Genomic DNA, 13,168 nt, shown 5'->3' on the forward strand with positions numbered 1-13,168 from the left:
ATTTGCACATTGCACACATTATCATGGCATAACAATTTCATCATCATCATCATCAGAAATGACCACAGTACTGCTGAATATAAGCATCCTTTAACAATAGGGCAGTGGTAGCTCAGTGGTTAAGACATTAGACTACTGATCAGAAGTCCAACCTGCCAGTGTTTGGCCCTTGAGCAAGGCCCTTAACCCTCAGCTGCTCAGATGTATAAATGAGATAAATCTAAGTGGCTCTGAATAAGGGCGTCTGCCAAAATGCCGTAATATATGTAAAATCCTGATGATCATGGTTGAAGACCAACACACAGCCCACAGGACTATACTTAAAGGAGTCTTTTATTTGCTCATGAATTTCAGGCCAACTCGTCTATTTCTTGCGCCCTTTCACTGGCTATGTTTACATGCAAATCAAATTCTGTTTAAGGTCTATATTCGGGTTGCAGCCATATTCCGAGTATGATGTTTATATGCGTGCAGGCATCAGAATATTCCTGTATACATGGTTGTTGTATGTATGCCTGAGTTGCCTTTCCTAAACACCTAGCCTACAGCTAAGCATCTGTTAGCACCCACAATTCCTTGCAGATTGAGCATGCACGTATATATATCTCCTTTCAGTGGATTTTCTGAAAATAAGTAATAAAGTGTTTACATGCAACAAATTTCCGATTAAGACAGGCATATTCCAGGGGTGGGAATCGGAATTTGGGGAATCAGAATATTGTCTTAATCTGATTTGGGCAATCGGATTGCAGCGTTTAAATGCATGACTAAATGCTAATTCGAATATTGGCAATTATTATCGGAATATTGATGTGCATGTAAACATAGGCAGTGTCTTACGTTAGGAATGTTGTTGTCTAGCTTTGTAGGAAATCAAACATTTGACGCTCCAGCTCAGACCTCCATCACAGCCATGAGTGAAGTGATTTCACTATATACTTTGTACCCCAACATTTCGTCTTTAACTAAATATTTTAACACTGTCGGTTGGAGAACAGACCAGAAATATAAGTTTGCTCTTTATTTGTCCAGAAGTCGTTATATCTGTTGCTGTGTCTGTACGAACTCTTCACAGGCTCTGTGCTAAGAGCCGTTAGCGTTGCCAGAAGCAGTGTTAGCTAGATTCACTCATTATTTTGCTTTGTTAGCCCTTTTCACACTTCTATTATCTTTACTACTACAACAACAACAACAACGACAACAACAACAATGCAAAGCCAATAGAATCAAACACAGATTACAAGAAGTATTTTAGAAAAACTGAAATGAAAGTAGAGTTTCGAGGCAGATAAACTGCAGCTGTAGTGAGTAGAAATGCTCTCTGCACAATGCTAATCTGACAGACTCCGAGTTTGTGTGGTGTTTCATTCCACCTTATCTACGTCCGACTGCTACCTCACTGTTCAATATATTTATCACAGAATAAACAAACCCACTCATCATTTTTACTGTTTTGCTAATTGAGTGAGGCCTCAATTAGCAAAACAGCTAGCTAACATTAGCAAAACTATGCTATCAGTGCTAAATGTTTTACTTTTTCACCTGTCCAGAATTTTTGGACATGAATTTTTACATTTCATTATGTAAAGTGATTAATGGAAATGAACTGTATGGTAAGTATGGTAAACATGAAGCAATAAAAACACAATGTCAATACCTAGCTACTCATTATCAGTGCTAATGTCAGTTAACATTGCATATTATTTGCATATTTTTGTGAATAAATTCTTTAACAACTTATTTATATCCTTTATTCAGCTTGGAATCCTTTGTTGTTGAGTTCTCTAACAATTCTGGACATGTCTTCAAAGTTTACTCTCTACAACATTGAAAAGGTTGAGGTGAAAATCTTTCCACTGGTGATAATAATGATAATAATGGCAATTCCATTGGTGACAATAATAATAATCGGCTGTAAGGTTCATAGGAAATCATTTACCCTGTGTCTTTCCACATGTATTTGTGCTTATTTCCGTGCTTTTGTTTCCAGGCTAAATTATCAGTGTGATAAAGTTGGTACTCTAGACGCTAAAATAAAAGAAAGAAAGGAAGATAGCTAGCTAGAATGTAAGCATTCAGGCATTTGAAGTAGATGATAGCTGGGGATGTACAACCTCTGACTAGTCCATTTGACTAGCTGGTGTCAGTGAGGACCAGTACACTTCAAGCACTGGGTCTATGGCACCAACTTTGGTTGGAGGTAACTGTGTTTACACTCGGGGAGCTCAGGAGACTCAGAGGTTATATTTTTCCAACCAGTTTGTTTGTTCCTCGAGCCTTCCCAAGCACAAGAGCGTCCAGCCTCAGCGTATGTGAACAGAGACAGCTTGGCTGCATCGGACCAGACATTGATCAATCTCTCCACATATCGACATTTTATTGTATAATTATCATATCATATCCACATGTTATTGTATAATTACACAATTATTATTTCATTACATACTGCTACCTGACTCCCACTAGCCCACTCGTGTTTTCCTTATCTCACCTGTCCTTTACGTAACATTTTTGGCATTGGTATTTGGACTATAATGCAAAATAATAGTAATAATAATAATGAAACCTGTATTACAGTCTTCAAGGCCAAAACTGAGGATTAATGAAGTGCAATCAGACCCTTTATGTAACCAAGCAGGAAGAGTTTTGGCACATGCACACATGCAAGGTCAGGGTAGAGGACACCACAGTGAGGGTTTAGTCACGATGGAGTACATTAGGATATAAATGTGAGAATCACACAGTGGAAATCAGTCATGGAGCCTTGACTGTTTTTTCATAGAGTGCATTTTGGTTAAAACCTGCATCACTACTTTCTCTCTGCATGAAAGCAAAAGTGTTTTCACCCTCACTGGCCACTTTAATAGGAACACCTGTACCCCTGCTCATTCAACTGAGCAATCAGCCAATCATGTGGTAGCTGTGCAATGCATAAAATAATGCAGATACAGGTCATGAGCTTTATTTAGTATTTACATCAAATATCAGAATAGGGACATAATGTGATCTCAGGTACTTTGTGATCATGGCATGGTTGGTGCTGCCAGATGGGCTGGTTTGAGTATTTCAGAAACCGCTGATCTACTGGGACTTTCACACACAATAGACTTTAGAGTTACATAGAATGATGAGAGAAAAAAAAATTGCTGGGATTAGCTGAGAGGTCAAGAGTTGAATGATCAGACTGGATTTGAGTTGAGAGGAAGGCTATGATAACGCAAATAACAATAAACTTTTAATTATAATAAAGTCTTTGCAAACATGGTGAGCAGAAATGCATCTCAGAATGCGTAACACACACACACACACATATATATAGCGAAATATATCACTTTACAGGTGAATGTGACGTTTACAGTTTTCCCAACTGGTCCCAAAACTACAGTCTGTATCTATCTTATGATTCTTGTACATACAGTACTGTGCAAAAGTCTTAGGCACATGCAAAGAAAATTGTTTACATATACTATACATATTCATATACATCTAATGTCATTTTTCTTATGACAGAGAAGTACAGAGAAATGTTATGCAGTGTTTGTCCTGGTGAGGTCAGTGTTGAAACACAGAACAGCATGCCAGTGGGGAAGACCACCCCAACTCCCCCTGAACAAGTACTTTGTCTGTTTGCAGTAGACGTCAGGAAGACTCTGTCCAGAGTTAAACCACAGAAAGCTGCATTTCCTGACAGCATACCTGGCTGGGTGCTCAGGGAATGTGCTGATCAGCTTGCAGATGTCCACACACAGACATCTTCAACATTTCCCTGAGCCAAGCAGTCTTCCCTGTGTGCTTCAAGACGACCACCATCATCCCTGGGCCAAAGAAATCATCTGTGTCCTGCCTGAATGACTACAAGCCCATTTGCACTCACACCTATCATCATCAAATGCTTCGAGCGCCTAGTCATGAAACACATAAAGTGCAGTCTTCTCACCACACTGGACCCATTTCAGTACCATCCCAGTATCTGCTACCATCCACCTTTCTCTGACCTATCTGGACAAGAAGGACAACAATGTAAGGATGCTGTACATGGACTTCAGTCCAGCATTCAACACAATCATCCCACAACAACTGATAACAAAGCTGAGCTTTCTGGGTCTGACCACCCACCTCTGCAACTGGATCCTGGACTATTTGACTGGGAGACCCCAGACTGTCAGGATCGGCAACTCCACCTCCAGCACAACCACGCTGAACACCAGTGCTCCCCAGGGCTGTGTGCTCAGTCCACTGCTGTTTAACCTGCTAACTCATGACTGTGCTGCAAAGTAAAGTTCAATTCACATCATCAAGTTTGCTGATCACACTACAGTTGTCATGTCATGAGCAACAATGATGACTCAGCATACAGAGAGGAGGTGAACCATCATGCAGAACGGTGTAGAAACAACAATCTTTCTCTTAATGTTGATAAGACCAAAGAGATGATTGTTGACTTCAGGAGGACCCGAGTAGACCACTCACCACTGCACATCAACGGAGCGACCGTTGAGACTCACCCCTCTCCTGCCATCTGGCAGAAGGTACAGGAGCATCCGTGCCAACACCAGCAGACTCCGCAACAGTTTCTTCCCTGAGGCAGTCAGATTACTCAACACCCTGCTGCCTCCCATCGCTTACCTGGGCTACTCAAACATCTAACCCAATATGACTCAAAAACGTTGCACAGCTGCACTTTACAAAGCTGCATTAGACACTTTTTTTTAGGACTGCTCAACATATTGCTGCTACCCTACCAATAATTTACAGTCTATAGCCCATGTTCTGTATTTATTGTTCTGTCCTTTGTATTTATTGTCCTTTTTATTTATTGTCCTGTGTATTTACTGTCATGTGTATTTATTGTTCTGTGTATTAACTGTTCTGCACTTGTCTCACACTGTTGTGTATTTGCACATTATGTAGTCTTGCGTACTGTTTGTGTTGCACCATGGTCCTGGAGAAACCACATTTCATTCTGTATACACGCTATATAGAGGAATGACAATAAAAATGCACTTGACTTGATTTGACTTGTTCCTTCACTGATTCGCATATTTCGCCTCCTTCATGTCTTCTGTAGGAAGAATTAAAAGTCATCTACACCCCATGAACCCATGACATCTTCCTCAGTTAGGGCCTTGTTCAAACAGAACCTTGTTTTTGGCCTCATTTTTGTGTAAAAAAAATGTGCATTATTTGGCAACTGTAATCATAAGACTCACTATAAGTTTGTTAAGATTCTCAGTATACAAGTATACACCAGCTGAAAAAATAAATAGATAAATAAAAAACTTGTGAAGATAAAAATATGTCATGGGAGCTGCTTCTGTATCTGCACACAATTTTGTATGTACATATGTGTAACAAATCTAAAATGTAACTAAAATGTGAAGTACATCACATTTACATGTCATATATGTACTACTTGTTAAGAGGTCATGTCATGGTGTTTTTTTTTTTTGCCTCGCTGCACTGATCCGATTGTAGATCATGTCATCGTGTCCCCTCCTCCTGCTGCTCTCCTATTTGCCAGAAACCCACATTATAGAAACCACTCACACACTCTCGGCAAAGCAGAGACGAGAGAGACAAGAGAAGGACAAGGACGGACAGTTCAGCGGAGGACACACAGCGGAGTTTTATATACATTAGGCTTTCTAAACAAGAAAGAGAAAATTTAGGTGAGATGGATAAACTCTATTTTAATGCATTATGTAATTAAGATTAAAAAAATAGATGTGATCTGCTTATTACACTGTAACTCACATAATTGTAATAGTAAAATGTTTTCAATTTTATGACAGATACAGTGCTAATAATTTTAATATTTTTTTTTATATTTACCTGACTCTGAACATTTATTGGCCTCAATTTTGCACATAATATTATTTGCACTACTTCTTGCCGTGCCACAGAGGCAGAGCCGAGCACTGAAGTTCAGCTAAACCTCATCTTCCTGAAAGCAATGACTGCGTGCATCTTCATACGAAGAGGGAAGATTGTAAGTAATTTCACATCCTTAAACATTCCACAACATTCCCAACTGTAAATATTAGATGACTTAATGGTCCAGGATCTGTTTATCTTTCCTGACTACCAAATACATACAGTACTGTGCAAAAGTCTTAGGTTATGTTTTTAAACATAAATTTTGTCTTAAATGTTTATTTTATGACTTCTGCATTATTGAGTTACAATAAAATAAACTAAAAATAAATAGAAATCTATTAAAACATAAATAAAATCTAACAAAATTAGATTCCAAACATTAGTTTTCCAACAAAAAATTCAATGTTACAGGAAAATGTTTGTATGACAGTAAAGAAAGCAACATATTACATAATAACATAACAACACCACTTTTCAGACAAAAATCATAATGAAGTCTGTCTGGTTTTATGTGCAAAAACAGAAACAGGTATAACTGTCAGAGTCAGCTGGGTTTTGCATGTAAAAAAAGATGAAAGTGTGACAGTTAAAGTCTCCAGAAGAACTGTGGCAGATTCTCCAAGATGCTCAAAAAAACTTACCAACTGCACAAAGTGTACCTGAGACGACTGATGCATTTTTAAACAGCAAAGGGTTGTTACACTTAATATTGACTTTGTTTAGTTTATTACTCTTTTCTGCTTTTAATAGTGGATTTTTTTATGTCCAAATGTTTAATTTCATTATTTTTGATGGCATCTTTGCTTTATAGCATTTCTTTGCGTGTACCTAAGACTGTAGTTTTGGGACCAGTTGGAAAAACTGTAAATGTCACATTCACCCTAGGACTCACTGTAGGAACTGTGCATGAGTATGTGGTTATATGTGATATATATATATATATATATATATATATATATATATGTATACAGTGCTGTGCAAAAGTCTTAGACACCCTTTTTTTTTAATTTGTATTTTATGAAATTATTGATTCAGTACAAAAACTGTAACATTTCTAAACATTAGTTTTCCAGCACAAAAACTAAATGTTACAGAAAAATGTTTCTATGTCAGTAAAGAAAGCAACATATTACATAAGACACCACTTTTCAGACAAAAAAAAAAAAAAACATAATGAAGGCTGCTGGATTTTGCTGCAAAAATAAGAAGCGAGTGCGACAGTCAAAGTCTCCAGAAGAACTGTGGCTGCTTCTGCAAGATGCTCAGTAACAATTACAGCTCATTTACTTATAAAACTGCACACACTGCACCTGAGACTATTTTTTTAAAGCAGTGTCATCACACCAAATATTAACTTTGTTTAATTTATTACTGTTTTCTGCTCTTTATAGTATTTTTTTAAATGTAGAAACATTTAATTGCATTATTTTTGATGGTATCTTTGCATGTGCCTAAGACTTTTGCACAGTACTGTATGTATGTATGTAATGTAATAGATAATGTAATAGATAATGTAACTTACACTGATTTTATTTTTCAGGAGAGAGAATTGGCAGATGATGAGATTGAAGGTAAATAAGCACTTACATATTCAACTTGGTGCGAAAAGAAACTGAGAACTTAAACCTGCTTTGACATCTATGTATGTAACTTCCAAATCTTGTAATTTCTCTCATAAAGAGTACATTGATTTCAGCTTTCTATGTAAGGATTAAAAGGGTTACTTTATCATTTACTGTTTCCTAATTCTTTATGGTTGGTGTATCAGACTATCAGGAGGATTTAAAGCTTTTTGAGTGTTAAATTTGCATTATTGATTTTGGACAAATGGTACATTCATTAGCTAGCTCACGGAGTAAGTGAAAGGCAAGTGAATGTGACCCCTGTTTTAGACACCTGGAAACTTAACTGACTTGGATAAAAGGATCTAGAGGTAATGTAATATATGTTGAGCTAGCAGACTATGTGAAATGAGCAAGTACAGTACTATGCAAAAGTCTTAGCCACCCTATTTTTTTAGTACAGTGTTTTTTTTGTTTTTTTTTTTACAGATGTTTGTTTTATGATTTCTGCATTATCAAGTCAGTACAGAAACATTTTATATTTCCACACATTAATTTTCCAGCACAAAATGAAATGTTACAGAACAATGTTTGTATGTCAGTAAAGAAAATAAGATGTTACATTAAAGATCACTTTTCAGACAAAAATACATAATGAAGGCTGCTGGGTTTTGCTGCTAAAAAGAAGCGAGTGTGAGTCAAAGCCTCGAGAAAAACTGTGGCAGATTCCCCAAGATGCCCCAGTAAAACAAACCAGCTAATTTTCTTATAAAACTGCACAAATTGTACCTGAGACCACTATTTTTTTTTTTAAAGCAAAGGATTGTCACACCAAATAGTAACTTTGTTTAGGTTATTACTGTTTACCATGATTTAAAGTATTTTTGAATGTAGAAACAAATAATTTCATTATTATTGAAGGCATCTTTGCTTTACAGCGTTTCTTTGCCCATGATTTCTTTGCCAGACTTTTGCACAGTACTGTATATCACTGGTATCATCTTCTGAATTTGTGTTTACGCCCTTGAAAAAAAGTCAGCAAGTCATTGGCCAAAATTTCAGTTATGAGATCTAGCGTTCTGTCCTCTCATCTCATGTAAAAGATACTCAGGTCCAGCTAATGTTTTCATTTTCTCTCAACATGTTTAACCCCGAGGTGACTGCTGTATGACAGCTTTACAGTGTTTACATTGGAGTTGATTTCAAAAGTTTGTTTTTGTAAAACTTAATAAGGAATATTAATAAGGGGTTTTTCTGGTTGTTCTCTGGTTTCTGTCTATCAGGCAAGTTCAACAGCACTTAGATATAAAAAAGACATATCTATTTTTCTTCTTATTTTAGTCAAGTGGATTTCAGTAAACAGTTGATATCAAGTCTCTTGATATCAATATATGAGACTAAGATCTCTAGTACTTTAAACGCTATTTGTCTTCCTGTTGTATTTGTGTGCTTGTGTCTCGCTGCAGAGCTGCGTGAAGCGTTCGAAGAGTTTGATAAGGATAAAGATGGACTGATCAGCTGTAAAGATCTAGGCAACCTGATGAGAACTATGGGTTACATGCCTACGGAGATGGAGCTGATTGAACTGGGCCAGAATATCAATATGAACCGTAAATTCTTTGATGTCTTCTTAAGACATGTTGCAAAGAAATATCAAAAATATCAAAAAATATCTGGAATATATGGAATGTCTGGATTTTGATAAAGCAAATATAAGATTATGATTTGCAGATATTTTTTTTTTTAGATTATAATCTGGAAATGGTCTTGTTCTATAGGCAAAAAATGAATTCTTTCTAAAAAAAAAAAAAAAAAACCTTAAAATAAATAACATTATCTGCTAATAGAAGAAAGCAATTTCAAGCTTATTTAAATTTTTTTTTAAATAATATTATAGTAATTGAATAATCATAAATATTAGATATATCTGACTATGTTCAAGATACTTTTACATCTTAATATATTTTTTTGCAGTGCATTTTGTCCGACCTTTAAAGTTTTTATTGTAATAAATACAATTGTATTATATTTTAATACATTTCTACAATAATATAATTTTCTGCCTTGCAGTGGGAGGACAGGTGGATTTTGAAGACTTCGTGGAACTGATGGCACCAAAACTCCTGGCTGAAACAGCTGGAATGATCGGCATGAAAGAGCTGCGGGATGCCTTCAAACAGGTCAGTAGAGAACCTGCAAATATTTGTGAGTGTGTGTATGTGAGTATGTCAGATATGACCTTATACTGGAACAAGCTGGTGATTTATGCTCAAACCTTCTGTTTGAACATAAATTTATGCAGGGAAAGTTAGGCGTATTCAGAAACGGGTTCAGCACCTGCTTAAGTCAACTTTCTGAGTGCAGCATTCAGACTATGAAGATCACCTGTGTGTCTGAGTAGATGTAGGGGTTTCATCTAGACCACTGCCTTTAAACACAAGCACTTGCCTTTAAGCCCAAAAAACTAGGGATAGAAAATGCAGGCTAAAGTCGAAAATTGTGGGTTTTTTCTTTGTTGTCAAATGCAGTATAATGTAACATGACATAGCAAAAGGTGAAAAAGACTAATATGATCATATATGAATGAGAAGATGGCATGCATTGAAAGAAATATCTAACAAGAGTCTCTACAATATGTTGTTAGTATATTGCTGAATGAACAGTAGTAGTAGTAATCACATTAAACACTGCAAATTTGGTTTAATTCAACAAAATTCCACCCTCATTAGTTGAACTTATCTGATATGCACCAAGAAGTGCAGCCATGAGATCCCACCATGTAGCCATGGGCTTCTATATCTTGTGCATGGAATGGAACCTATTTTATTGAGTGTATTTTTGAGTGTATTTACAGTACACACATTGTGAAACACATTCACATTCAGAAAAAAAGTTCTGTTTTACTCAAACTCCACCCTATGTGCAACTCTGCCGATAGTACTTAAGTCTGTGGTGTGTGAGGTATGTGTGAGGTATACTAAATACTGATGTGCGCAATATCAATAGGAAATCCTCATTACACACGCATAAATACAGTGAATGCGGTCCACTGTGTACGTGGCACCTAATAGAATCCACTAGAATTTTGACATGCTTAATTAACTGTTTTATTATTTATTCTATTATTTAAGTTCTTGTTCTTCTTCTGCAGTTTGACATGGACGGCGATGGAGAGATCACGACAGAAGAGCTGAAGTTAGCTATGAATAAGCTGTTGGGAGAAAACATGACTCACAAAGAGATTGACGCCGTGGTCAGAGAGGTCGATGACAACGGTGATGGAACTGTAGACTTTGAAGGTGTGAACATATGACAGCCATTGTTAATAATCTCCATCATGAGAAATATAATTGAAAAAAATTTGATTTCCAGATTACTGTGGATGGAGCATAGGATAATTTTGCTTTTTATTTTTGCAGAGTTTGTGAAAATGATGTCAAGCTGCTGAGAGAGGTGCAGAAGTGGGAAGTGATGATGTACAATTACTTTGTTATTGTACTTAAATTGGGTTTTAATGGTCTGTACTTTACTTTCTTTCACCTAATAGTTTTCGACTTTCTCCTCACTACATTTTCACAAACTACATCACTACATTTCTCGATAATCATAGACAGGATTTGTATAATCATGTATAAGGAGTTGATATAATTAAACTTTAACAGACTTAACAGTAAGAATTAGACCTGATACCCATCCCTGTAATCTATCTGTTACTATGTACATGTTGTATTTATCAGGGCAGATTATATTATGAAGGCCAGCTATTATCATTCAGCTAGCTTTTATTGTAAGACTTATGATCATGCTAGCAAACATTTGAGAGATTAGGATTAAGGCTTTTTTTTCCTACATTCCTTGATTACTTGGTGAAAGAAGCACTAATTTACCATAAGTAACTAAAATCAGTGTGTGGTTTGAGCTAGACATTTTTTTTTTCTAAATCTTTCTTGTACTTTCATACTTTCATTAAATTTAAGGGTTTATACTTTTCTACTTTATCTTGAATGAAGAATTGGAAGCATCAACGTTTATCAGATTATTTATTTATATGAGTAATTGCACTTTTATTTGAGTAAAGAATGATCTGTGGATAGGTGTAAGCTAATACTGATGGAAACACACATTGAAAATAAATATGCATAAATTAATTAATATGTTCATAGTATATACACTGTAGGAAAAAAACAACATATAGCTGTGCTTGCTGACAGTCTGATCATGTCCTGCACTGACATTCATAGTCACCTGCATAAAATTTGGTTTTCTTCTGGTTTTCCTTACATATCGCACTAATTTACGAGGATCAGGGTCACTGAATGTACGCTCTCAACCAAAATTTCCAATCCTATTTCCTGCTGCCTTTCCCATGGAGCTAAATCCAGATTACTTTAATCACAGTTCCTTGTCATAAACTGCAGATGGGAGGACACATGTACAGGTCAAACAAATCTGAAGCAGCAAGCAATAGTGAAAACAGGAACGGGAAAATAGTCAAGCAATGAGCAAGCTGGCATAACCTGGACTGAAAGGTTTAACATAGCAGAAAGGTTTCCGAATCGAGACTTCGCAAGTAAGCAGGTGACTGTCACAGGGACGGGGAATGGGTATAGGCTGAGGTGTGTGGTTTGTTGGCTGACAGGGATTCATGGAAAATGTAGTTTACCTGGCTGTGTCACAGAAGAAAGCATTGCCATGATATTCCTATTGAGCAGATTTTGTGTGTGACAATCCTGCCATCCATGCCCCGATAATGAACCCAAAGTCACCTACACTTTTCCTCTTGCCATCTTGCCAAAATCTTTCCCTGCACCTGTCTGGAATCATCTTGGTCTTTATATTCATATTTTCCATTTTTTCCTTTAATTCGTCACTGATCTGTATATGCATAGCTACACATATGACTACATATGCAATTTTAACTATGCAAAAGTCTTAAAAATGGTTTTTTTTTTTTTTTTTTAATAGATCACATTATGCAATGATAAAATTAGTGTTTACGAGGCTCAAAAAGTTATACATTACACTGTATGGTGATAAACTACTGTATCTTGGACAACATTTATTAATAAATGTATTGCTTAAAAAAAACGTTCTATTGGTATGCTTTAAATATGTATTACACTATGTTTTGAGTATGCATCAAGTCACAAAGCCAGCAGAAGGAATCTGGTTTGCTAACTTCAACCAGATAGGTAATGCTAGTTACATGTGTGACTGTGGTTCTACTTCACGCCTCCTAACTGCCAGGGCCAGTATGTAATCTGTGGATACTTTCTTGTGTACATGTGAGATTTTCCAACAAAGTCACACACACACAGATATTTCAGGGATCCCTGACTGTTATCCAGGGTTCATAGAGCTACAGATACATATGTAACTAGCATCCCGTTTCGTCCTTCCTAACCACCAGGTGCAACATTTGGATACTGTATACCAACCTTGTAATAAAGAAAAGGACTCACTTTAGATATCACTAAAGGCTACACCACTGGAAGGATCGTAAAATGTAAAATCTGGAGAAAGTGCTTGGAAGCATCCAGGTAGCAGACTTCAGGCTAAAGTGGCATGTCTCTAAATGGCCCATGAGGAGGCGTTTCATAGATAGTGGTATATCACAGTATGGACTGAGTGTAAAGCCCATCTGTAGTCCAAGATGATGATGTCCTCCACCCAGTGGACCAGTCTCAGAAAAGGGACCCCACATGTCTTACCCCCATAACAAACGCACA

General features: G+C 36.6%; 1 protein-coding gene across 1 annotated transcript; it reads left to right on the forward strand.

Annotated features, from left to right (window-relative positions):
* Positions 1–5,907: 5,907 nt before the first annotated feature.
* Positions 5,908–12,469, forward strand: cabp5a (calcium binding protein 5a). The gene is made up of 6 exons (XM_053238789.1): positions 5,908–5,989; positions 7,418–7,448; positions 8,906–9,049; positions 9,510–9,619; positions 10,591–10,738; positions 10,859–12,469. The coding sequence occupies exons 1-6, from the start codon at positions 5,954–5,956 to the stop codon at positions 10,885–10,887; spliced, it is 498 nt and encodes a 165-aa protein (XP_053094764.1). The 5' UTR covers positions 5,908–5,953; the 3' UTR covers positions 10,888–12,469.
* The last annotated feature ends 699 nt before the right edge of the window (positions 12,470–13,168 follow it).

Source organism: Pangasianodon hypophthalmus, chromosome 12 (assembly GCF_027358585.1).
Source record: "Pangasianodon hypophthalmus isolate fPanHyp1 chromosome 12, fPanHyp1.pri, whole genome shotgun sequence".
Lineage (NCBI taxonomy): Eukaryota > Metazoa > Chordata > Actinopteri > Siluriformes > Pangasiidae > Pangasianodon > Pangasianodon hypophthalmus.

Excerpts from the sequence above, each read along its gene's own strand:
- cabp5a (XM_053238789.1), top strand. The coding sequence starts at position 5,954 with ATGACTGCGTGCATCTTCATACGAAGAGGGAAGATT. Across the intron at positions 9,050-9,509 it reads CCAGAATATCAATATGAACC|TGGGAGGACAGGTGGATTTT; the intron begins GTAAATTCTTTG and ends TCTGCCTTGCAG. Across the intron at positions 10,739-10,858 it reads TGGAACTGTAGACTTTGAAG|AGTTTGTGAAAATGATGTCA; the intron begins GTGTGAACATAT and ends TTATTTTTGCAG.